This window comes from Cydia strobilella, chromosome 17 (assembly GCF_947568885.1).
Source record: "Cydia strobilella chromosome 17, ilCydStro3.1, whole genome shotgun sequence".
NCBI classification, from domain to species: domain Eukaryota; kingdom Metazoa; phylum Arthropoda; class Insecta; order Lepidoptera; family Tortricidae; genus Cydia; species Cydia strobilella.
The window spans coordinates 15,549,513-15,576,590 of NC_086057.1; the positions used below are offsets into that span (position 1 = coordinate 15,549,513).

Below are 27,078 nucleotides of genomic sequence, written 5' to 3' on the forward strand. Positions count from 1 at the left end.
TTTTTCTTATATCATAAAAACATACATAAATTGCTTAAATTATCATTATCAGACTCTAAAAACACATTACCAACCGAAAAACGCAATTTTTTCCAACATAAATTCACAAATTAGACCCAAACAGATTAGTCTTATATCGTAACATTTTCGCAATTTCTGGCCAACCTAATTTACCTAAATGTAATTTACGGTTGTGAATTTAGGTTACGATCTCTCAAGAAGTTAAGAACGTATAAATTATCAGTTTTTTTGTAATAAGATATATTATATTTTTCGAAGTTTGAGAACTGGCTCGGTCGCTAAGAATTCTAGGTGTACAGATACAGAATAAATAATAATTCATTTTTTTATGTATGTAAGCCTCAAAAGCTCTTTCACAGGTCAATACAACATTTAGTGACATCATGAAAAATACAATTGTAACAGGCGGCGCGGCGTGGAAGAAAAAAGTTTTTATTTGTGTCACGAAAAAACTGCTACACTTTAAAATTATTCGATCAGTCCGTTCAAAAATATTAATAATTTGAGTTGCCTTCGTTATATTATTTTCATTTATTGTTTGCTGGAACTAAGATAAAGTTCTCAAGTGGAGATTTATGTTACGAATTGTACCAGGCTACCAGAATAAGCTAGAAGTAAAGCCCGTCGAGCGATAATATACCGTAAGATACCGAAATACATCTCACACGACAACGATAGCAAAATATATATTGCTATCTGTCTATTAGCACCTACATTGTGAGAGAGACGATATGTATACCAAAATATATCCTAATATACCGAGCTATATATAGCAAGGTAAGATGCCTTGCTATAAGATAGTAATATACCAAAATATATATTATAGCTGTGGTCACAGTCAAATAGTACGCAAAATATATCCTAAGATACCTTGCTATTAGATATCTTTTAGTATATTATCGCTCCGTCTGTGACGAGCTTAATCCCGGATTACTTCCATTCCGTGGGGATGCTCGCAAGAAAATTCTCTTCCTAAATATATTCAATTCCTCCTATAAATAATTTAACTGTATTCTGGATTTCAGTTTTAGCCTAAAGGGGCCCACTGACTATCAGTTCGCCGGACAATATCGGCCTGTCAGTTAGAACAAAAATTTGACAGTTCCGAACAACTGACAGGCCGATATCGTCCGGCGGACTGATAGTCAGTGAGCCCCTTTAGTTTTCACTTTACCTAAGTACATTTACAAAATACGTAAATTGTATAACTCTTCCAATAATTTTTCGTATGCAGCGATTAGGGATGAAAATTCCGGAAAAAAACAAATTTTATCGGGAATTTTACAAAATTTCGTTCTTTTCGGTTTTTTTTCCAGTTCTATTCAAAAATTAACTACGTCACACACAATGGCCACTGATGAGTGATGACAGTATCAATGCCATAAACAAACACATTAGACATGCAACCTTAACCTACCTGTTTAAATTCCTACTTAAGTATATTGAAAAATATATTGTTTTTTTCGAGAGAAACTTGAAAAAAAAAATCCCGCAAAATTCCCGGTTTTTTCAACGCTAGCAGCGATAACCACATTACGCATTAATATCTCGTGTTGGGATTTTTTCCTTTTCTCGGTTTCTTCAAACGCAAGTAATCCTGTTATAGGATTTAGTACCCGAGTTCGGTACGTGGTACAATAATATGCTTTTTGATATTTTTGCCTTCCGCGAAATGTTTTCAATCAATATCGTGTTTGAATACTACCGATTTGCTTTTATTATCTCAGGCTTTATATTTGTACTTATATTTTTTTTAAATTAGGTATTTTTAATCATTTGTTGTCAAACACTTAAGATGTTTCACTCTCATTACAATAACTTCCAGGATGAAAATAATCCTTATGCTTACGTGTAAAAATCGTGAAAGACTAAATCAGTACTATTATGAAATTAGTAGGTAGTCAACTAATATGGGTTGAAGTTAATCTAATCTATGTCAGGACATCTTCTAATTCACTCTCTTACATAATTTAGTAAAATATATCCCTATTTCTAACTGTAATTAACTCCAACATAACGGTCCTTCGGTCCCTTCGTTTCCATTCTCTCACAATGGATTCAATTCTCGATCGGAATTGGTCAGAAATCCAACGAGTTAAGAGCCACTTTGGTTTGCAGTGGATCTGAATGGTAATGCCAAATGGAAGTCCCTTGTTCATACAGTCTCGTTAGTTTGACTTTCAGGCCAATTCGAGTTTTAGTTATTTGATTTATTCCCGATACGATACTGATATCAGTGTTAAAAGTGACGTTTTTGGTTGAAGAAATATCACTTTTGACAATGACAGATCAGTATCATATCGGAAACGGATCAAACAACTAAAACTCGGATTGGCCTGTTTGAGCAATGAATTCGGTGGATAATGTAGATATTGTCTGAGTGTGCTGAAGACTTAGAGGTTAAAACCAAACGGAGTAGCCATTAACAGGCGTTCCCCTTTATCGAAAATAGTCGGCCAATGGTCATACACAATGTATGGACTGACGTTTATCTGACATGGCTATTTTGACGTTACGTATACATTTGACGTTCCCCTCCCTGCAAAAATTGGCAGACTTTTTTGTACAGCAAATTACAGACAAGGCGTCTCCGTTGGTTATATCCTCCAAGGCTGAAAAGGATTCTATTTGTTGGTTCGTATGAGATTAGCTACAAATTATAGTACATACAATTATTATCAAAATGCTGCTAGTTCGCGATTGCAAGAAGTCAATATAAAACTTAAGGTCAACACGGGTAAGTGTGGCTAGCCTTTACATTAGGGCCTGTTTAAATAAATAAATATTATTCCTAAGACATTCTTACACAGATTGACTAAGTCCCACAGTAAGCTCAAGAAAGCTTGTGTTGTGGGTACTCAGACAATAAAAAATATATATATATATAATATACAAATACATAAATACATAGAAAACACCCAAGACTCAGGAACAAATATTCTGTGCTCATCACACAAATAAATGCCCTTACCTGGATTCGAACCCAGGACCATCGGCTTCACAGGCAGGGTAACTACCCACTAGGCCAGACCGGTGGTCAAAAAATACACATTGAATGAAATGTAAGGCGGTTCCCTGAGCCAGAAGGCGAAAAATCTCCTTATATGATCATGTTTTTCTAGGAGGCGTTGATATTCGTAGACGTGGAAAAAATCTATGTAGTTCTTGACTATATTATCTTTAACAACATAGCTTCCGATACACGAATTATGACTTACTTACATACACATTGATTAGTGTTTATTGCGAGTTCATACATTTGTTAGTGTTTATTGCGAGTTCATACTAGGTATTTGTTGCTTGCGTTTAGTGGTCAAGGCCGTGAAGGTGAAGACCAGTCACACTTAACCCGCAGCCACTGATTTCCACATTGATCTTAAGTATATACATGTAATGTACAGTCGCGGAATATATCGGAGCGGCCAAGGGGCTCACAAATATCTGAACACGCCTCTATTGTCAAGTGCGTGTTCAGATATTTTTGAGCACTTCGGCCGCTCCGATATATCTGATGGCGACTGTGTATCACTTTATGGCACAAAAACAAATTTACAAATAAAACAAAACCACAGTAAAATACATAGGGCATATTGTTTGAACGAAGAGAATTAAGTAGACATAGAATGCTCACTCCATACATCAGTTGTATTACCAAAAAAACTATTATTTTCGTAGCCAACATCTAGCATCAAATAGCGGAATTATCAGTACTGCTACCCGACAATAGATGTCGCGACGAACGGAAAGTCTAATGTCATCGATTTTCAGCTAATATTTATAATAATAACCGGATTAACCGGAACTCTATTTTCAACTCCTTCTGCTTATAACATTAGTTGTAAATTGTTGAGCAATACACTTTTCGTTAATCGCGACACAAGTGACATCTAGTGTCGAATAGCAGTACTATTTACGAGTTCACGAGCAGAGTATTAAATCGTTGTTAGGATAAAGTATATTTATCCCAATAACGACTACTTAAAAAACACAAATCAAAATATTATATAAAATACTTTGATTTGTTCCCAAAGTCGCTCATAAAGTCTATTTATTTTGTTAAAAAAAAGTTGAATGATATTAACAATCCCGCTGACTGCGCCAAATAAACAAAAATAAGTAATAAATAAATAAATAAAATGCCTGGTGATTATCAATACTGATAATTCCGCTACTTGACGCTAGATGTCGACTACGAAAATAATAGTCTTTTTGGTAACAAAACTAATGTATGGAGTGAACACTCTATGTTTACTTAATTATCTTTGGTTTGACATAGCTCCTTTTGTATGTCAGTATGTTTTTTCAATAATTAAGTAAGTAGGTTAATTTTGACAACAACAATTATTTTCACTAATGTGCTACCATGATGCCGAATGTATCGTGTATAAAAAATCATAATCAAAACTGCTTATTTCTCGGGCTCTAAGCACTTGCTTTTTAAACTTATAAATCTTATAATCTATAGAAATAATTATTTCTGGTTCAATAGCTTCTTTACTATCGTGGTTTTCATGTTGTTTGCGTTTCCTTCCGTAACCTGAAAACGAGGGAGCGAACTATTCTTGTATATACCAGCCAAAATGAAACTGCCACAATAACCTTTTTGCAAACATAACCCCAAAAACACGATACTCTGTCATCGCCAGATATCTTTGTGCGAAATATTACGGCAAAAAATGGTTGGCAGCATTGGGAACAAAAGAGGTTTTGTTACGAAATCTGGCTTCGCCCGCTGGCAACACTGGCTTAATGCCATTGTGTGACCAATATACGCGCCAACGTTTTGTTTATAAAAACCTTGGTTAAATTATTATGTTGGTATTTTGCTGTTTAATTCCTATTTTCGAGTTCACGAGTATTAAATCATTATTAGGATAAAGTATAGTTGGTCAAGCAAATCTTGTCAGTAGAAAAAGGCGGCAAATTTAAAAAAATGTAAGTAACCGCGAAGGTTTATCGACTCATAGAAAATTTGAATTTCGCGCCGTTTTCTACTGACAAGATTTGCTTGACCAACTATATATTTGTAAAAAAAAGTTAAATGAAATTAACAATCCCACTGACTGCGCCAAATAAACAAAAATAAATTATTAATAAATAAATAAAATGCCTGGAGTATTTTCCTTCTTTATTAAAGTTATTTTAATTTATTTTTCAAACAGAATGAATAAAAAAGACGATTCCCTGTATATTTTACTATAATATGGTATAAATGTAACATTAACTTATTATTTTATTTAAAGATAATATTAGTAACACATTAGTTCAAGTGAAAAAAAAAACGAGCAAACTAATAGATTTTTTTACTCTGCAATTTACAGTAAAATTATTCTAATTTTAACTGAAAAACTATTACTATAAATCATCAACATTTTTAACAGATTTATCCTTATTCTATCGCTTACAAAATCTAAGACTAACATAGGCATGGAGAATAAATATTTTTCCATTCAATGTATTTTTAAAAGGTTCTAACGAAAGGTTCGAACGTTGACACGAAATGCAAGGCCGTCACATGTTGCTAACATGCAAATTCAGGACAAAGTCAGTTTGCAGCGGTAAATTCGTGCTAAAATTTTTTTTTTTAAACTAACAGCCGGTGGGGAAAGCTTATTTTTTAACGGAATGAGGGCTAACGCGTATGAGTTCGCCGCTAGGGGCGCTAGTGTAGATGGTGGTCTTTTCCATAGTTCCAAATGTCACTTGTCACTACAATGACTGACAGCTGTTCTTTAGTCTTTTGGACCACCATCAACAGAGGCGCCAACTGGTGAGCAAAAAAACGATAGCCCTCATTAAGTTACCCCTTGAGAAGACGAAATTTTTACACATTGTGAAATATGTACATATTCTGAACTTTATTGATTTTATTTCAAATTCAAATAATTAAATAATCGCTTCGGGGCCTCAGGAGCCTATAAAATGAACAAGAGCATAACTTCGAAATGAGAACCAAAGCATTGGTGAAAACTGCTCAAATTACCACTAAGTACATTATAAAGTTCGAGTAATAGTCACTCAAAAAACGAAACTAGGGGTATAAGTTGTTTGCAGAAATCGCGAAGCGTCTGGTTGACGTAACTGGTGACCGAAGAGCTGGCGGCTTTCTCGCACAACGTATCAGCATTGCGATACTGTACAGCGGGGAAATGCCGCCAGCATCCTTGGTACAATGCCTCAAGGGCCTATTTTAGATTTAAGCTAGTTATTAATTTCGTTTACGTAGTACCACTGTATATATCTTGTATGTAAATAAATTTGTGAATCATTAATAATTAAATTAAGCGATTTTATGACTTGTACAAACATTGTATTTCTTTTGGCAATGTTCTGAAATTCCGCGCAAAAAGAGACTTAAATCTTATGTTAATGTCATATGTCATTACCAAAATTTCCAAGCTTAAACTTTAGTAAAGACTAAGATTTTTTTTGCTTAGGATAGGGTAGGAAACAGTGGCTCAGCTCGAACATCGTCAGCTCAGTCGCCCCAATATCGCCCTACTTTACCCGGCAATTTTTTCCCGAGCCACTGTTTCCTACCCTACCTACATGTGTTCAAGCAGGTTTTCGTTAAGCAGATAACCGAAATAGACCTCAGAATCCATTAATCTTGATGTCGGTACCCACTTCCATTACTTAGGTAAAACCGAGAGCCTTTCTAGACCTACGTCAAGGCAAACTAAAGAAATAAAGAATAAAAGGTAGACAAAAGTTCTTAGAATTGGTTTGTTACTTAAGTATTGTATTTAAGAACTTCATTTAATTTTCTCAGTATTTTCTTGTTAAATTTCAAGCCTCAGTTTCTAGCTCAGTTATTTTTATAAAATGAGGGTTTACAGTATGTCCCTCATTGGACAAAGCCGAAATGTACATATGCATTAGGGTACAAAGTAAGGATAAGTAGTAGGGTAGTAGGGTGTCGTGTTTCGGAGGTTCTGGGGCAAACTGCCGAATCCGACATAAGAGCAGACGATTCAACGGAGCCACACTGTTTTGTCGCATAAATAGTGTTTAGTTTTATGTTTAATACATATATGTATGTTAGTCTGTAAGGTTTATAATATGGGCCTTGTTGCCTGATTTAAATTTTAAATAAATAACAACCGGTGTAGCGGTTACGAAGAAATTAACAAATTACGATTTTTAGGGTTCTGTGCCCAAAGGGCAAAAACAGACTATTACTAAGACTCCGCTGTCTGTCTGTCAATCAGGCTACATCTAATTCTACTTCGAATAGATTAATTTCAAACCGGACTATGTTCGATGCCTTCAAACCTTTTGAATTTTGAATCGAAAAGTTCAAGTTGAGATCATGAACGGATTTTTTTGAAATTTAACACAAGCAATACTTTTCTCGGAATTTACGCCTTTAGGAGATGTAATGAGGAGTTTTAATTTACTATTAGAGTACTAAAGCAAGGAGTTGGGGCAAGTTTAATAAAAAACCGGACAAGTGCGAGTCGGACTCGCCCACCGAGGGTTCCGTACTTTTTAGTATTTGTTGTTATAGCGGCAACAGAAATGCATCATCTGTGAAAATTTCAACTGTCTAGCTATCACGGTTCATGAGATACAGCCTGGTGACCGACAGACGGACAGACGAACAGTGGAGTCTTAGTAATAGGGTCCCGTTTTTACCCTTTGGGTACGGAACCCTAAATACTACGCGGAGTCAGAGCCTACTATATTTAGTTTCAAGTAAATTTCATTTTACAAGGAGGATTGAGTTGCAGTCTCCGCGCAAAAGGACAACCGCACAATGCCGATAAAAATGTTACGTTATTTGGCGTCGCATTGCGGACTCAATCCATACTGTATCACCTTGAAACTTTCACCAAGCGTTTGGTCTAATTTTAATAAATGCTTGGAAATTAATGGTGTAGAGCATAGTATGGATTTACAAGGTGAACAGCAGGTTTTTTACGGTACCCGTTTTCATTAATTAATTATTAACCTGATGCATCGTTTGGTAAAATATGCCGTACATTCGTTCTTTTATTTAATAAATAAAATTTTAATAACAAAACTTCCGTGAGACACACACATATTAAATATATTAATAACGGGTCACTCACGTATTTTAAGTCGAAAAACGCTCGACATGTTTCACTCCGTACCGAGGAGTGTCATCAGGAGCTTGCGGTCACGGTGAAATACGTGTGACCCGTTATTAATATATTTAATAAAAATTTATTTAAAACTGTAAAAGTAGGTATTTTGCGTGATTATATAGCATATTATAGATTATAGCGTGGTTAAAGGTGTTTATCGTCGCTTATTATGTTTACTTATGGGATATTAATATATATATAATATATATAACCGTATACAAATCCCCAGCACGGCATTAGAGAGTCACTTGGTAACTTTTCACGCCCAACTTCCGAATTTCGCTCACGCTCGATCGAGCGACCAAACTTCCGCGGCGTTAGGCGTCTGACATACCGTCAACGATTAGCGAGCAGTGAGTAGAAATGAGAGAGTAGGTATAATGAGTTGATCACACAATCTGCCATGTTGTAACTATATAAACATCTATATACGTATATAATAGCGGCTATTATATACGTATATGGATGTTTATATAGCGGCTGCCGCTTCATTCCATTCCATATATGGTTTGAATCTTTGTCAAATCCTAAATTCCATTATATATTCGCATGACATACGTTTTTTTGCGTATTATATAAAGCTCCACTAAAACAGGATTTTTGGAGATTTAAGTAGGCTGCATTTTAATAATAATTGAACAATAATATCTAACACAATATACAGCAAAGACAAAGCAGCATGTCATGATATTGGACCCTAACCCTGCTTCGATACTAACTCTTGCAAAGTACCTATTTCAATGATATATTTCCACAATATAACTCTACGTCTAAACGCACTAACTTTTTGTGCTACACCCTCTAAAAAACAACTCAACCTAACATTTGGTCTAATATATTCACCGCGCGGGTGAATACAGGTAAATAACACATGGTAAAATATGATATTGAGGGGCTCTAGAGGCCTTGGCAATGTAGGACAGAATATATTTCATGTTGAAGGAAAACTTACTGTTACAAGTTTTTTACTATATTACCTGGAATAAGGACAGTTTGCGGGTCCGGAATGTTCTGTTAAGGATGACTCACGTTAGACCGGGCCGTGTCCGGGCCGGAGCTTCCGGCGCTTACTTTTCTATGACATGACAGGTGATCACGTGATGCTTTCCATAGAAAAATAAGCGCCGGAAGCTCCGGCCCGGTCACGGCCCGGTCTAACGTGAGTCATCCTTTATCATAGGACTCTGTTTATACTTACCTACTCGGTATTAGAAGGTAGGTTTTGTTGGTATAGGAATGCGCTAATTATTTAAGAATTAATTAATAAAGGCAATTTTTAGACACACAAAATCCACAATTTTGTTAGTACTCATGTTCGGGGGCTACCTGAGGTTTTCATCGATTTTTGACAAGTTTTAAATAGTATCTCCTACTTTTGCACTACATATAGAATTATAAGACAAGCGGCTATCGGTTCTTCAATCTTTTATCTCCATTTTTGTCTACCGGATTGTGAAAAAAATGAATACTTATTTATTTATGATTGTTTTAAACATTGTCTAAAAAAACACTTTTTTCGTATCTCGATTGCTGTGAAAGATCTTACTTATACGAAATCTACATATTTGGGTTCGTCTTAGACGTCTCTAAAAATTTGTCTAAGGTTTTAATTTTAAACTAATTAACACAAAAGTTATGGCCAGAAAACGAGTTTTTTGGCCTAAAATTGTTCAACTTTGATGCCAAATATTTCTAAAACAATGAACTTTGAAGTAAATATGGGATACTATATTGCTAAAATCCGTTGCTGTTAATATGATAAGCTACAAAAAACATTAGAAAACTAAGGGATTCAAATCGAAGGTCATTGGGGCATGGGATCCCCTTAAGGGACATTTATTTAAAGTGGGTTGCTAATCCGTGTATATAGAAAAAGTGTAATCGTTTCAAAGGTTATGAAATCAAACGTAAAACATTTACTAAAATCAAGATCATACATATTTTTGCTCTTTCAATTATTTATAAATCAACGAAAAACTATTCAAAGGAGGTGTACTTCTTGTGACATCACAAAATGCGTTCATTAACAATCATCTTTGATATTAGACTTATATTGACCGGGATATAGACCGTGATTACCTTTTGTATTATTTGTGAGCTCCCGATATTTCGACGCAGTTACATGCATCATGTTCACGGGTGACTGAAGATAGCGGGTGGGTGTCAAAGTTGTGTAGACAGCCTTCTGTCTACCCTCATTCTTGCGCGTCGGCTGCGTTCACTTTCAACGTTACCAACGGTCGCATAACTGCGTCGAAATATCGGGAGCTCACAAATAATACAAAAGGTAATCACGGTCTATATCCCGGTCAATATAAGTCTAGTGAAACTAACCGTGAATCATTCAAAACTCTAATCTTTGATATTGCATAAAGAGTAACTATTTCTACTCGTACTTATTATGGTAAGGTTAGACTACAGAGACTATTTATTATGATAAGGTTAGACTACAGAGCCTAACCTTACCTCCTATACAGTAAGCGCCCCTATTTATACATTCACACCGCAGCTAACTTTTGTAGAGTACCACTGTACAACAAGGTAACATTTGGTACATTACCTAGTTACTTACTGTTGCACAGTGTTGCTTTCCAAAAACTAACTGCGGTGTGGACCTTATGGCCTACATAATAAAGATTATCAATTCACTAATGCTTGAATCTTTTGTTAACAGGCGAACGACTAATCCAATTCGCGTCCGAGAACCTCGTGACGGAGATCCTCATCCACCCGCAGATGAACACGCTGATGCAGTGCATGAGGAACCTGCTCAGCAGCTTCACCAGACACAGGCATTTAGTACACGCCGGCTACACCGCCGCGGGCAACGGCTCCTGGATCATGCAGGTACTACATGACCTTCAGATGAACCAGTAGACAAGCTGATGCATGAGGGTCTTCAGCCAGCGCATATAGCATAAGTCCCAACACATAGTGATATCTCTGTCACTCTATATGCGCTGCTAGCAGTGCATGAGGAACCTGCTCAGCAGCTTCACCAGACATAGGCATTTAGTCTACGCCGGCTACACCGCCGCGGGCAACGGCTCCTGGATCATACAGGTACTACATGACCTTCAGATGTACCAGGAGACAAGCTGATTTATGAGGGTCTTCAGCGAAGCGCATATAGCATGACTAGCACGAAGTCCCAACACAGTGATATCTCTGTCACTCTATATGCGCTGCTAGCAGTGCATGTGGAACCTGCTCAGCAGCTTCACCAGACATAGGCATTTAGTCCACGCCGGCTACACCGCCGCGGGCAACGGCTCCTGGATCATGCAGGTACTACATGACCTTCAGATGAACCAGGAGACAAGCTGATGCATGAGTCAGCGAAGCGCATATAGCATGACTAGCACGAAGTCCCAACACATAGTGATATCTCTGTCACTCTATATGCGCTGCTAGCAGTGCATGTGGAACCTGCTCAGCAGCCTCACCAGGTATATGCATTTAGTCCACGCCGGCTACACCGCCGCGGGCAACGGCTCCTGGATCATGCAGGTACTACATGACCTTCAGATGAACCAGGAGACAAGCTGATGCATGAGGGTCTTCAGCGAAGCGCATAGCATGACTAGCACGAAATCCCAACACATATTCATATCTCTGTCACTCTATATGCGCTGCTAGCAGTGCATGTGGAACCTGCTCAGCAGCTTCACCAGACATAGGCATTTAGTCCACGCCGGCTACACCGCCGCGGGCAACGGCTCCAGAATCATGCAGGTAAAACTACAATATACGGTAAAGGAAATTTCCTGATTCCTGCCTCGTGCTGCCGAAATGTGGAGTAACTGTCGCTTGCGAAATTTCCGGACCGTTACGACAAAGTTCAAAGAGCGTACTCCCATCTTAAAACCGGACCGAACCCCTCTGGTCTCTCTGTGTGTTTTTTTTTAAATATTTAAAGGTTCAGCAGGCACTTCAATCGGGAATCGAAGTAAGTTTCTTTTTGAAACTATACAAGCTGTCCTGGTGTATATAACCAGCCGGGCATTGTGCTTGCTAATTGTATTGTACAAGCGCGACATGCGGGGCACCGGTGAGTGGGAACCCAGTTCAGTGTGACAGGAACGTATTGCGGGTGTCTATTGGGCGACGGTAAACATGCGATTTGTTTGCTTGTTAGCCTCCTACTAATAATATTATATGACTATTATATAGGTTCCAAGTTATATATATATATATATATATATAACTACATAAGCATGAAATGGAAATGGGCAGGACACGGTCGTAGCTAGGCTTCCTAGTACAAGGTGGACGAAGCGAACCACGCTCTGGAAAGGACCACCAGGCAAATGCAGACAAGGGCGACCACAAACTAGGTGAATGGATCTTTCCAATACGCATTTTTTATTTTATTAGCCTATGTGTGTGTCCCACTGCTGGGCAAAGGCCGCCTCTCTCCCTTTACTCATACTCTCCAATACGCATTAATGAATCTTTATTTTACATTAACTTATACAACTCCAGAGCTCACTGAGAAGTTAATCTCATTAAAGTTTAAAAAGAGGTCCTTTTTTCTTCGATACATTTACCGAAAGTGAAATTTAATTACAGAATTCCACGGCAAAACTAATCAAATATTCACGACTCGATTCAGGGAAAATGCCTTCGTGATGTTGACATGGAACGTGGAACGTGGAATGTTTTGACAGCTCCACTTGTGTTTGTATAACATTCGCAATTAGCTTATTGGTTTTACTTAGATGAGGTCTTGGTTATTAGTAATTTGATGAACTTTCAGGTTCTTGTCTCACTCACTGAGCGACGTGAGCGAGCTCAGTGGGCCTTTGCCCAGCAGTGGGAAACAAAATAGGGTATAAAAAAATGTAATACCAAGTACTAACACAGTGGAATCTCTGTTATCTTGAAAATAAATAATTGAAATTAAAATTGTGCAAAATTGTTACAAAAATTTATGGTGCATTTTTAAACCTAGGTTCATGTTTTTCTTTTAATCGAGCGAAAGTTGATTAAATGATGACTCACGTTAGACCGGGCCGTAACCGGGCCGGAGCTTCCGGCGCTTCGTTTTCTATGGAAAGCATCACGTTGATCACCTGTCATGTCATAGAAAAGTAAGCGCCGGAAGCTCCGGCCCGGTCACGGCCCGGTCTAACGTGAGTCATCCTTAATCCGGCTTCGAATCAATGAAGTTACTAGCTACAAAAAAATTGATATTCAAGCAAGATTGCTATTCATATTTTTAAAATAAATAAAATAAAATAAAATAAATAAATAAAGTTTTATTTCAGGCAACACGTACAGTTGTACACCCATATCAACATACAATTTAAAAGTTACAATGCCAAAAGGAATACTTAACTAAAAACAAAACACTTAAAATAAAAGTTAAACAATTAAAATAGTATTACACTATTTTTTGTTCCCGTTTTGGTGCACGGAAAGCCAGTGCCTAAACATATGACAACTAATGTTGCGATACACCGACATAAGGATGGTGTTTTGCGAGCGGCGCATCCCCTCCCAAAAAGAAGCAAAACGCGCGCGTACCACTGCGAAGAAGTCAGGCATTTTTTGGCAACCGTATTATGATCTTCAAAGCGGCAGTGTCTCGAACGTGAGATAGACTAACTGTACTAATTAGAATCATTTCTAAAGCCTGACTAGGAATATATGATCATTGTCAAGAGGGCGCTGTTATTTTCATGTATAGGGTGACAGTTCAGTATAGTATGGAAATATTAGTTTCAGTGAAATTCCGCAACATGGCGCGTGATCATATATTCCTGGTCAGCAGGCTTTAATTAATACAGTTAGAAAAGACAGGAAGTCTAGGTATCTCGCGTGCGAGATACTATCGCGACGCACTTGTGCAAAACCTTAGAAAAATAGCCAAGATGAAAACTTTTGAATAAATTGTTGTGAGAATAAAGTAATAAGAATGGACTTATTTGAAAATCAATTCAGCGCCTGGTTGTAACGATTCCCTTTAATAACAAACTATTATTTCTGCCCAAAGCTTAAAAAAAATGGTGAGAAATACTGTTAAAAATTTAAAATTGCTTTACGCTGCATTTTAATTCAAAAAATGTAACAACACGTTTAATGAATTTTAATTTGAAAAAGCTTTTAAATTAACATGCACTGAACACAAAATCCATCGTAACATTTATTTCAGAAGTTAAATGAGCGATAGGCCGCCATCTTGAATATCCGTGTTGCGCCAATGCCGTCGGCAGGAAATTGCTTCTGCTAAAACAACTGGGAGCTGGAACTAGTTCAATTGATGATTCTGGGAAGATGAAAATTGAAAGCACTTTATATCGAATATGTAGACTATGGTTATTAAGGGGCCGTAGTCGATTTTGGAGCAAAAATTTAAAATTGATAGATTTAGTCGTTGAAATTATACACGTTTTGCTATGTAATATCTAAATAACAAGTATTGGTTTCTATTAGCACGTCTTCTCATCTTGCCTTTTAATAATCAGGTCGCGAGCGTGCGTCACCGGTAATATATGAAAAGAAGGGGTAGTTTTACAAAATTATACAAATTGATGTATAGGAATAGTTTCAGCAAATATTGTAAATTGTTTAAGTATCAAAATTATGTTGAAATTAAGTCGATTTTCAGAGAAATTGTCACTTGTTTTGAAGTAATTTCTGGAGAAAATTGATTTCGTCTAACTTTCATTTACACTACTTCAAAGTCATAATAATAAAAATGTAGTCTGATAAACGTCAAGTACAGGATATGTGTAATACAAAATTACCATGTTTAGCCGTCCAAACTTTACGAAATTTACAAATTAGAGCGACAAAATCAGTGCTTTACGCGCGTTTACCAAAACGTCCATCAGAAAAGCCAACATTACTAATTTAGTGAGTCTGTTTTCAAAAAATTGATCTGATAAAAGGTAAGATAAGAAGACGTGCTAATATAAACCAGTACTTGTTATTTCAATTAGGTAACAAAAGGTGTACAATTTCACCGACTAAATCTATCAATTTTACATTTTTGTGACTAAAATCGACACCGGCCTCTTAAGAGTCCGCAGCAAGCTCGGCCGAGTTTCACCTTCCCATACAAACGGAGTTTCGTTCTCATTTTAAATTCGTGTTGAATTGTAATGAAATTTTGCACATACAATGACATGAGGTATATCTAGTCGTAATTAGTTTATAGCTAAGCTCCAGTTTATAAAACAAACGAAATAGAGCAAAAAGTTTTGTATGCAAAACTTAAATTCGCTGTATCTTTTTAGCTTTGGTATCTGAAGCTGGGCTGTAGAATAATCTTAATAGCGCGAAGTAATCAATAACGCATCGACATCTCGTGTGCAATTGAGCAACTATTTAATTTCTACATTTAACACACTTACAGCGCGATTCGGGAAATGAATTAGAGATTCACTATTTATGAAATAGCAAAGATATGTGACATTCCACGGCAAAAGGTCGGCAAGGGTGTCATGTTGTACACAATTCTATGTTAAGTATAGGTTAAGATACAATGTGATATGCAATAAAGATTATGAGTATGAGTATGAGTATGAAGGTACCTTATGGCGGCTGGCGCTTACTTAGAGACCATAGCGTCGCAAATTATTGGACGCTATGCGAAGTAAGCGCCATCCAATAATATTTGGAGCGGCGTTAATAATAGCATAAACGCCAACCGCCATAAGGTACCTTTGCTCATGGGATGTCACATATCTTTACTATTTCATATCTAGTTTTTTATTATTATTATTTATTGAGAAACAAACAGTCCTAAAATAAACATAAGCAAAAACTGTAATAGATGTCATATATTAAAGAAAAAGTGACGAAGCCCTCCAGTGGTGAAGGCCGGATTCGAACCGGCGTCTTTAGCTATCGCGGCTAACGCCATGAACCCCTAGGCCACCCCGCCACGGCGGTGCCCGTCCGAATTTCTCGACTATATGCCATCTTAGTAAGACTAGGCGTCTTTGACCAGCTCTAAGGGCAAGCAGTGCGCGCTTGCACCTCCTAAACGAACTCCTTACGGATTTACGTTGTAGCTAGAGAGACTGGTGCTGCCATCTATGAACAAGTTTGGGAACAAATCAAATTATTTTATTAAATATTTTTGATTTGTGTTTTTTTTAAGCAGTCACACTACTATATATAAATTAAAAACTGTAATAGATGTCATATATTAAAGAAAAAGTGACGAAGCCCTCCAGTGGTGAAGGCCGGATTCGAACCGGCGTCTTTAGCTATCGCGGCTAACGCCATGAACCCCTAGGCCACCCCGCCACGGCGGTGCCCGTCCGAATTTCTCGACTATATGCCATCTTAGTAAGACTAGGCGTCTTTGACCAGCTCTAAGGGCAAGCAGTGCGCGCTTGCACCTCCTAAACGAACTCCTTACGGATTTACGTTGTAGCTAGAGAGACTGGTTCGAATCCGGCCTTCACCACTGGAGGGCTTCGTCACTTTTTCTTTAATATATGACATCTATTACAGTTTTTAATTTATATATAGTAGTGTGACTGCTTAAAAAAAAACACAAATCAAAAATATTTAATAAAATAATTTGATTTGTTCCCAAACTTGTTCATAGATGGCAGCACCAGTCTCTCTAGCTACAACGTAAATCCGTAAGGAGTTCGTTTAGGAGGTGCAAGCGCGCACTGCTTGCCCTTAGAGCTGGTCAAAGACGCCTAGTCTTACTAAGATGGCATATAGTCGAGAAATTCGGACGGGCACCGCCGTGGCGGGGTGGCCTAGGGGTTCATGGCGTTAGCCGCGATAGCTAAAGACGCCGGTTCGAATCCGGCCTTCACCACTGGAGGGCTTCGTCACTTTTTCTTTAATATATGACATCTATTACAGTTTTTAATTTATATATAGTAGTGTGACTGCTTAAAAAAAACACAAATCAAAAATATTTAATAAAATAATTTGATTTGTTCCCAAACTTGTTCATAGATGGCAGCACCAGTCTCTCTAGCTACAACGTAAATCCGTAAGGAGTTCGTTTAGGAGGTGCAAGCGCGCACTGCTTGCCCTTAGAGCTGGTCAAAGACGCCTAGTCTTACTAAGATGGCATATAGTCGAGAAATTCGGACGGGCACCGCCGTGGCGGGGTGGCCTAGGGGTTCATGGCGTTAGCCGCGATAGCTAAAGACGCCGGTTCGAATCCGGCCTTCACCACTGGAGGGCTTCGTCACTTTTTCTTTAATATATGACATCTATTACAGTTTTTAATTTATATATAGTAGTGTGACTGCTTAAAAAAAAACACAAATCAAAAATATTTAATAAAATAATTTGATTTGTTCCCAAACTTGTTCATAGATGGCAGCACCAGTCTCTCTAGCTACAACGTAAATCCGTAAGGAGTTCGTTTAGGAGGTGCAAGCGCGCACTGCTTGCCCTTAGAGCTGGTCAAAGACGCCTAGTCTTACTAAGATGGCATATAGTCGAGAAATTCGGACGGGCACCGCCGTGGCGGGGTGGCCTAGGGGTTCATGGCGTTAGCCGCGATAGCTAAAGACGCCGGTTCGAATCCGGCCTTCACCACTGGAGGGCTTCGTCACTTTTTCTTTAATATATGACATCTATTACAGTTTTTAATTTATATATAGTAGTGTGACTGCTTAAAAAAAACACAAATCAAAAATATTTAATAAAATAATTTGATTTGTTCCCAAACTTGTTCATAGATGGCAGCACCAGTCTCTCTAGCTACAACGTAAATCCGTAAGGAGTTCGTTTAGGAGGTGCAAGCGCGCACTGCTTGCCCTTAGAGCTGGTCAAAGACGCCTAGTCTTACTAAGATGGCATATAGTCGAGAAATTCGGACGGGCACCGCCGTGGCGGGGTGGCCTAGGGGTTCATGGCGTTAGCCGCGATAGCTAAAGACGCCGGTTCGAATCCGGCCTTCACCACTGGAGGGCTTCGTCACTTTTTCTTTAATATATGACATCTATTACAGTTTTTAATTTATATATAGTAGTGTGACTGCTTAAAAAAAAAACACAAATCAAAAATATTTAATAAAATAATTTGGTTTGTTCCCAAACTTGTTCATAGATGGCAGCACCAGTCTCTCTAGCTACAACGTAAATCCGTAAGGAGTTCGTTTAGGAGGTGCAAGCGCGCACTGCTTGCCCTTAGAGCTGGTCAAAGACGCCTAGTCTTACTAAGATGGCATATAGTCGAGAAATTCGGACGGGCACCGCCGTGGCGGGGTGGCCTAGGGGTTCATGGCGTTAGCCGCGATAGCTAAAGACGCCGGTTCGAATCCGGCCTTCACCACTGGAGGGCTTCGTCACTTTTTCTTTAATATATGACATCTATTACAGTTTTTAATTTATATATCGTAGTGTGACTGCTTAAAAAAAACACAAATCAAAAATATTTAATAAAATAATTTGATTTGTTCCCAAACTTGTTCATAGATGGCAGCACCAGTCTCTCTAGCTACAACGTAAATCCGTAAGGAGTTCGTTTAGGAGGTGCAAGCGCGCACTGCTTGCCCTTAGAGCTGGTCAAAGACGCCTAGTCTTACTAAGATGGCATATAGTCGAGAAATTCGGACGGGCACCGCCGTGGCGGGGTGGCCTAGGGGTTCATGGCGTTAGCCGCGATAGCTAAAGACGCCGGTTCGAATCCGGCCTTCACCACTGGAGGGCTTCGTCACTTTTTCTTTAATATATGACATCTATTACAGTTTTTAATTTATATATAGAAGTGTGACTGCTTAAAAAAAAACACAAATCAAAAATATTTAATAAAATAATTTGATTTGTTCCCAAACTTGTTCATAGATGGCAGCACCAGTCTCTCTAGCTACAACGTAAATCCGTAAGGAGTTCGTTTAGGAGGTGCAAGCGCGCACTGCTTGCCCTTAGAGCTGGTCAAAGACGCCTAGTCTTACTAAGATGGCATATAGTCGAGAAATTCGGACGGGCACCGCCGTGGCGGGGTGGCCTAGGGGTTAATGGCGTTAGCCGCGATAGCTAAAGACGCCGGTTCGAATCCGGCCTTCACCACTGGAGGGCTTCGTCACTTTTTCTTTAATATATGACATCTATTACAGTTTTTAATTTATATATAGTAGTGTGACTGCTTAAAAAAAACACAAATCAAAAATATTTAATAAAATAATTTGATTTGTTCCCAAACTTGTTCATAGATGGCAGCACCAGTCTCTCTAGCTACAACGTAAATCCGTAAGGAGTTCGTTTAGGAGGTGCAAGCGCGCACTGCTTGCCCTTAGAGCTGGTCAAAGACGCCTAGTCTTACTAAGATGGCATATAGTCGAGAAATTCGGACGGGCACCGCCGTGGCGGGGTGGCCTAGGGGTTCATGGCGTTAGCCGCGATAGCTAAAGACGCCGGTTCGAATCCGGCCTTCACCACTGGAGGGCTTCGTCACTTTTTCTTTAATATATGACATCTATTACAGTTTTTAATTTATATATAGTAGTGTGACTGCTTAAAAAAAAAACACAAATCAAAAATATTTAATAAAATAATTTGGTTTGTTCCCAAACTTGTTCATAGATGGCAGCACCAGTCTCTCTAGCTACAACGTAAATCCGTAAGGAGTTCGTTTAGGAGGTGCAAGCGCGCACTGCTTGCCCTTAGAGCTGGTCAAAGACGCCTAGTCTTACTAAGATGGCATATAGTCGAGAAATTCGGACGGGCACCGCCGTGGCGGGGTGGCCTAGGGGTTCATGGCGTTAGCCGCGATAGCTAAAGACGCCGGTTCGAATCCGGCCTTCACCACTGGAGGGCTTCGTCACTTTTTCTTTAATATATGACATCTATTACAGTTTTTAATTTATATATAGTAGTGTGACTGCTTAAAAAAAACACAAATCAAAAATATTTAATAAAATAATTTGATTTGTTCCCAAACTTGTTCATAGATGGCAGCACCAGTCTCTCTAGCTACAACGTAAATCCGTAAGGAGTTCGTTTAGGAGGTGCAAGCGCGCACTGCTTGCCCTTAGAGCTGGTCAAAGACGCCTAGTCTTACTAAGATGGCATATAGTCGAGAAATTCGGACGGGCACCGCCGTGGCGGGGTGGCCTAGGGGTTCATGGCGTTAGCCGCGATAGCTAAAGACGCCGGTTCGAATCCGGCCTTCACCACTGGAGGGCTTCGTCACTTTTTCTTTAATATATGACATCTATTACAGTTTTTAATTTATATATAGTAGTGTGACTGCTTAAAAAAACACAAATCAAAAATATTTAATAAAATAATTTGATTTGTTCCCAAACTTGTTCAAACATAAGCAACTTAGCTAAAAGCTACAAATTGATTTTTTATAGACCTATAGTTTCCTAATTCACATATCGAGGTACAATTAAAAAGTAATGATAAACTTGTAGTACCTAGTAGTTGTACATAATCAAAACAATAGTATACCTACTAATACAATAGCATATAAATGTATAAAAAAGAAAAAAGACTTATACTTATACTTTTCACTTACTTAAACTTAAATTACTAAGATTACAAGTACTTACTATCGGGTTGCTTGCAACATTTCACCCTTATTTTAATAAAGAATATACAGTTCTTTTAAACAAGCCTAATGAACCGCTAAACAAATCTGTGTCCATACACTTTTCATTGTACTGCCTACTATCTAGTGAATCTCTTCTTTCCTAAATCGCGCCGTTATTTTCCTCCCTTGATCCACATATAATATAACGAATGTGTGGAAGCTCACGTGTACGCTTCGAGAACTGACGTATTCCGTGACGTTACTCCTGATAACGTCGTTGGAAATACTATATCACGTGTCTTATTGTCTTACTTGACTTATGGTCCTATATCCCCTAGATGGGGCAGAGGGCATCCACAGTGCTCCGCCATCCCGTTCGGTCTTGAGCTTCGCGCTTCATTTCGCTCCACGTCTTGCCAATGGTCGCCGCCTCTGCGATGATCGTCCGCCGCCAGGCAGCATTAGATTGCGCAGCAACGTTATTTTTCGAGAAAATCCAGAATCATCAAACATTTTTTCTAACTTCGTCCACAAATGTTTAGTTGATTTTGCTTCCTTTATGTGAACATACAGCGAAGGATCGATCGTTAAAACCAATTTTGCTTTTGCTTTTGCATCACTTTTGGCTGCTGATGTAACTGATGCGTCGGGTTCAGTCTTTATTGAATCTCCCGTGCCTTCTAAAATCAACAAATTCTCCACTGCAAAAGCCCATTCCCGATAATTCTCACGTCCCTTCAACTTAGGAACGTTGCTCAGGAACGAATTTGAAGCCATGATGTTGAATCACGAACCACTTTTATGATAACAATTTTCTGGCACTAATTTGATGCTAGCTACCTAAAACTAACTTTGAACTATTCCCTAATGGGCATAACTGGACCCAAAACCTATTATAAATAAAACAAGGCGAGAGCTGTTAACGAACACGTTCTTTTATTGCAACGGTAAAACGGAAGAGGGAAGTAACATAGAGTATGTAATGCCAACATACACACACAGTTTATTTGATGTTACTACAGTAAAATATATTCATCTTAACACTTAGGGCGACCACGTTTCCGCTTTCCTTGGGGATTCCAGTCTAGGGCTTGCCTCGGGATGTGATCCGGGTCCCTTCGGAGCGTGTGGCCGATCCAGTTCCACTTGCGGCGTCTTATTGATGATGCTATTTAATCGTATGTGGGAGGGTTCATAATGGTTTAACGTAACAGTATTTTGTCATTAATTATTCTTTATCGTGTTTGTCATCAGCCCAATATTGATCATTGATAGCAAATAGCGATGAAGATTGACTGGACTTCTTTTTCCAAGGAACCTACCACGAAATTATGAAATAGTTAAACAGCTATCCATACTAATATTATAAATGAGAAAGTGTGTCTGTCTGTCTGTTTGTCTGTTACCTCTTCACGCTTAAACCACTAAAGCGATTTAGTTGAAATTTGGTATAAACATAGTTTGAGTCCAGGGGAAGGACATAGGGACCATAGGGTAGTTTTTATCCAGGAAGGCAGAAATCATCGTTTAAGGGGGTGAAAAGGGGGGTGGTAGTTTGTATGGGGAATCGATAAAAAGCAGATTGGGTAAAAAATAAGCTACAAATTACTAACTCAACGCAGACGAAGTCGCGGGCAACAGCTAGTTTCATATAAAACTACAATGGCTAAGAGGAACCATAATGAAAATGGACAGAGACTTTTATTAACGCACGCTAGAACGGTCCGGGTCCGGGCCGAGGCGTCCGACACTTCATTTTTAGGGTTCCGTACCCAAAGGGTAAAAACAGGACCCTATTACTAAGACTCCGCTGTCCGTCTGTCCGTCCTTCTGACACCAGGCTGTATCTTATAAACCGTGATAGCTAGACAGTTGAAATTTTCACAGATGATGTATTTCTGCGGCAACAGAAATACATCATCAAATACTAAAAAATACGGAACCCTCGGTGCGCGAGTCCGACTCGCACTTGGCCGGTTTTTTTCTATAGAAAGCGTCACGAGTCTCTTTTGTTTCCCATACAATTTTAAGCCACAATGCCATTTAATGTCATTTTCGTTAGGTAGTCATAATTTGGTTTTTCTCAGAAACGCGTAACTTTTCAGGATTGCCATAAAACAAACCTAACCTAACCTATCTACAGGATAACCTTACGAAAACCCTGAAAAGTTAACGGTTTCAGAATTATGACTAATGATAATCTGACATATAATGATGATAATGATTATTTATTGAATTGACATTATATACACTCAAATTAGAATTATTCATATATATACAATATAAATAATAGAATTATTGCGTAATTGACATATTTTGATTTTTTAAATTTTTTAAGTTGTAGTTGTAGGTACAAGTTAAGACTGACATTTTATAATTGTAATTGTTTTTTTTTTCATTAGTAAATCATTTTTGTTATATTTGAGCAAATTAACGTTTATTCCTTGTATGTTATTGTGTATTTTTTTTGTGTTAGCCTAAGTATTTCAATGTATAATTTCCAATGCGATGTTTTATTGCTTGTGAATGAAATAAATGAAATGAAATGAAATGACAATCATTACATTATGACATTCAATAATTATGTCAAACAAAGGGACCCCAAGAATCACCGATCACCCGTCATAGAAAACAAACCCTCGGCTCGGATCCTCTATTCATAGCACCTCTAGACCAATGCGCATCCAATTTAAAGCTAAGGAAAAGCTGCAGCCTCTTCAAATGCAGATTTTGAAGAATTCAGCATCAGTGCTGTGAGTTAAATACAAAGATGACTGTATAGTTTGTGGACGTGGTATAGGTTGTATAGGTTGTAACGTGGACTCTGAATAAAGCTATGGAAAAGAAAATAGAAGCATTTGAAATGTGGTTATATAGGCGTATGTTAAAAATCTCCTGGATAGATAGAGTTACGAATGTGGAAGTGCTTAATAGAATGGATAAAAAGTTAGAAGTTTTGATCACGGTAAAAAGAAGGAAAATATCATATTTTGGACACATATACAGAAATGACAAATATAATATACTACAACTAATATTAGAAGGAAAAATTGATAGCAAGAGGGGAAGGGGAAGAAGGAGGGTCACCTGGTTTGACGACATAAAATAATGGACGAACGTCGATAACGCAGCCATGCTGGCAGAAATGGCTAAGAACAGGAGAGAGATGGCAAAGGTGGTCGCCGACGTCCGTTAGGGCATGGCAAAGAAAGAAGAAGTAGAAGTATAGTTTGTCAAAAATCCTTTAAAAATATGTCGTTCTTATTTCCCTTTAAAAGCAGCTGAAAGAATTTTACTTCAATGTTTGGCATAAAACGTCCACAGAAAAGCTACGTTAGAACCTAAATCTGCAACCCAAAAATCATTTCACAAAAGCGCAAAGCGGAGCGTATGATATATTCAGCTCCTAAAACCATCCAATTCCCGTGTCAAAAAAGAACGTTCCTTTCCACGCAACAAAGCGTGAATTTTTGCGAATTTTCCGTTTTCTTCTTTTTAGGGTTCCGTACCCAAAGGGTAAAAACGGGACCCTATTACTAAGACTCCGCTGTTCGTCTGTCTGTCTGTCACCAGGCTCTATCTCATGAACCGTGATAGCTAGACATTAGTTGAAATTTTCACAGATGATGTATTTCTGTTGCCGCTATAACAACAAATACTAAAAAAGTACGGAACCCTCGGTGCGCGAGTCCGACTCGCACTTGGCTGGTTTTTTTAAATTAGTGGAGGAGGTCAGCTCGCAACTGTGATTGGGCAGCAATTATAGTGCGACATAAATAGAAGTAATTAAATAAAAAAGAACTAAAAAAATCCATACTAAATTGTTGCCATGTTTAAGCACTTTACGTCAAAAATGTGACAGTTACGTAGGAAGTGGCGCCCTCAATAATTTTCTACAATTTTTTGTCGGTCTATAAGGCGGTTTTCACATTGGACGCGGATCCGTACGCCGCTCCGGTGTATTTTTTTTATGAAATAGTAGGTAGGGTTAGGTCCGGAAATACACCGCAGTTCATTTTACAGTTCAGCTGTGTGAGGCAGGAAGTTTCTGGAGAAACGCACACTTGAGGACTGTTAACCATCTATGTGATGTGAGCGCTATCGCTATATACGTGCATACTGTCTCGCTCACACTCGAACGATTTTCCGATCTGCATCTGTGTGATAACTGCGTTAGGAGAGGTTCGGGCGCATAGAGACTATATAAAGGAGCCAAATCTCTATGTATGAAAAGTGTCCATCAAAAAACAGTAATTAGGCGGCGCCACCATACACCGAAATACTACCAAAAACAACCTACGTAATTTGGTCGGGTTATTTGTTGCCTTATATGGTTCTTGTTATACTCATGTCCCAGAGCCTAACTAGCGCCACCGGAGAGATTAGGAACTATTATTTAAAGCTGAAAGCGGTCACTTTTGCAACAAAGCTGCCATAAGAGATTGGCATCCTTTCTAATACCATCCATATTCGGGCGGTTGGTTTATTTGGTCAGGTGTTTGTGTCACTATTGACGCGACGTACGGGCGATGCGAATTGTACAATCAAATTGCTTTTAGGCCAGTCGCTTTGATGTTGATGAAGTTTGGCAATTATCCATGGGATAGAATATATTTTTTCCTTCATTCTCTATAGATCAAACCAAAAGATCCAAGATCCACTTACCTTGTTTGTATCTTAAATGCTGTAGATGCGGTCTATGTGGTTTAAGTAATTTTTCAGTAAAATAATAAAACAATATTTATACAATATATAGGTAGAACATTAGGCACCTTAAACTCCCTAAATACTTATTGCCTGTCGGACCTTTTTTCAGTGAAAGAAAACATCGTAAAGAAATCGGACTTATCCCACTTAGTCCTAATTTCCCCTATAAAGGTACTCAATACTCTATTTTTATTGCAAATAAGGAAGAATCCATGCAGTAGTGGATACACAGTATCGAATCAATTTCAATTCAAGCGCATTTAAACAGAACAAAAAATAATCTAAAACATGTCAAATATCTAGATAATAAAATAAATAAAACATAATTAAAATTATAATTGATCAGGTCATTTCGATTTGAATAATAATGAATAATTACAGATTAATACAACATATCAGAAAATTCTACATAAAAATCCAAAACAGTAAAAATTTAAATTAAATACAGACAGACTGTAAACTAGTGCCTGTGCCAATTCTTAAGATAAAGCCGAGTGGTTCCTAGGCTGTTCCTCTAGTGTGGTTAAAACAGGTATTACCAAACTAGGTAGGGCAAACATTATCTCCTACCCTTAGTTTGAGCATAACTTTATATCATAATAATATCTGATGAAATAAATTCGCGAACTTTGCCTCAGTTTCAAATTTAGAGCTCGTTCACAATGGAGATTCCGCAATATCAATATAAAATTAAATACATTAAATCTCTCCGCAAACATGATTTATTTAAGTGCTCCGCGGTGCCATTTATCTTCTTTCGTATTACTTTGAGTATAACGTGTGGAGAATGTTTTGTGTATTTAATATGATTTACTGACCTAGAAACTAGGACTTTACTGACTTTAGGAGGCCTAGCTGTATATAGGCTGAAATATTATTAAGAGTTTTGAATGATTCACGGTTAGTTTCACTAGACTTATATTGACCGGGAAAAGGTAATCACGGTCTATATCCCGGTCAATATAAGTCTAGTGAAATATTATTATTATTACTAACCTAGACAATACATAAAACATATTTGTTTATTATTTATTCAATCTTAAGGCATTCTCTACCAGTCAACCAATTATGTGAGCATAAATGATGTGTCACGCTAAAACGGTACGGGCCCTGGCCAAGGCGGCCGACGCTTCTTTTTGGAGAAAGCAACACGCGTGATCACCGATCACTCATTATAGAAACGAAGTGCTGTTCACTTCGGCCCGGGCCACAGACTATATAATAGTTCTTACGAACAGATACTTATCTCTCAAAGAAAACGCAAATACCTACCGTTTTGATACCTACACAAAATTACAATGGAGTAACCTTCAACGCTCCGCTCCACGCACTGCGCGCGCCAACACAACGCTAGGGTTGCCGAAGCTTCTTTTAAATACTTAGGTGTCTTAGGTAGATATCTAACTATAAATGTGTCGTAAAAAACATTACCTACATCTTAAAAACAAATTTAATAGTACCTACGTAGTTTTGTAACTACTTATCGTAAAAATATAAACAGTAGGTGTAAGTACCTATAGAATGTCTACTTACTTTTGCTCATCTGTCAAAAGAGGAAATAAAAATATTTTTATTCTGTTTTGTTGTTTCTGCATCCATCCACACTACAAGCTGACCTATTTTTTCCTTGCGAAGACATTTCTTTCGTATAATCTCTGGCGTATTCGAGCGCGCGGTGCCGTGCGTGCGTTAGCGCGTGTGGCAACCAACTGGCTTGGTACCGTGAAGGGGACGCGATTCGTAGGTATAAATCCGAGCTCGTGCA

The 27,078-nt window shown here is 38.1% G+C and overlaps 1 protein-coding gene across 1 annotated transcript in view; it reads left to right on the forward strand.

Annotated features, from left to right (window-relative positions):
- The window catches only part of LOC134749114 (microtubule-associated protein futsch-like), a 251,041-nt gene that overhangs the window by 152,054 nt on the left and 71,909 nt on the right, over positions 1-27,078 (forward strand). Inside the window, exon 3 of the mRNA XM_063684018.1 lies at positions 10,807-10,979. Within this exon, the coding sequence (XP_063540088.1) occupies positions 10,807-10,979 (173 nt within the window). The remainder of the gene's footprint in view (positions 1-10,806; positions 10,980-27,078) is intronic.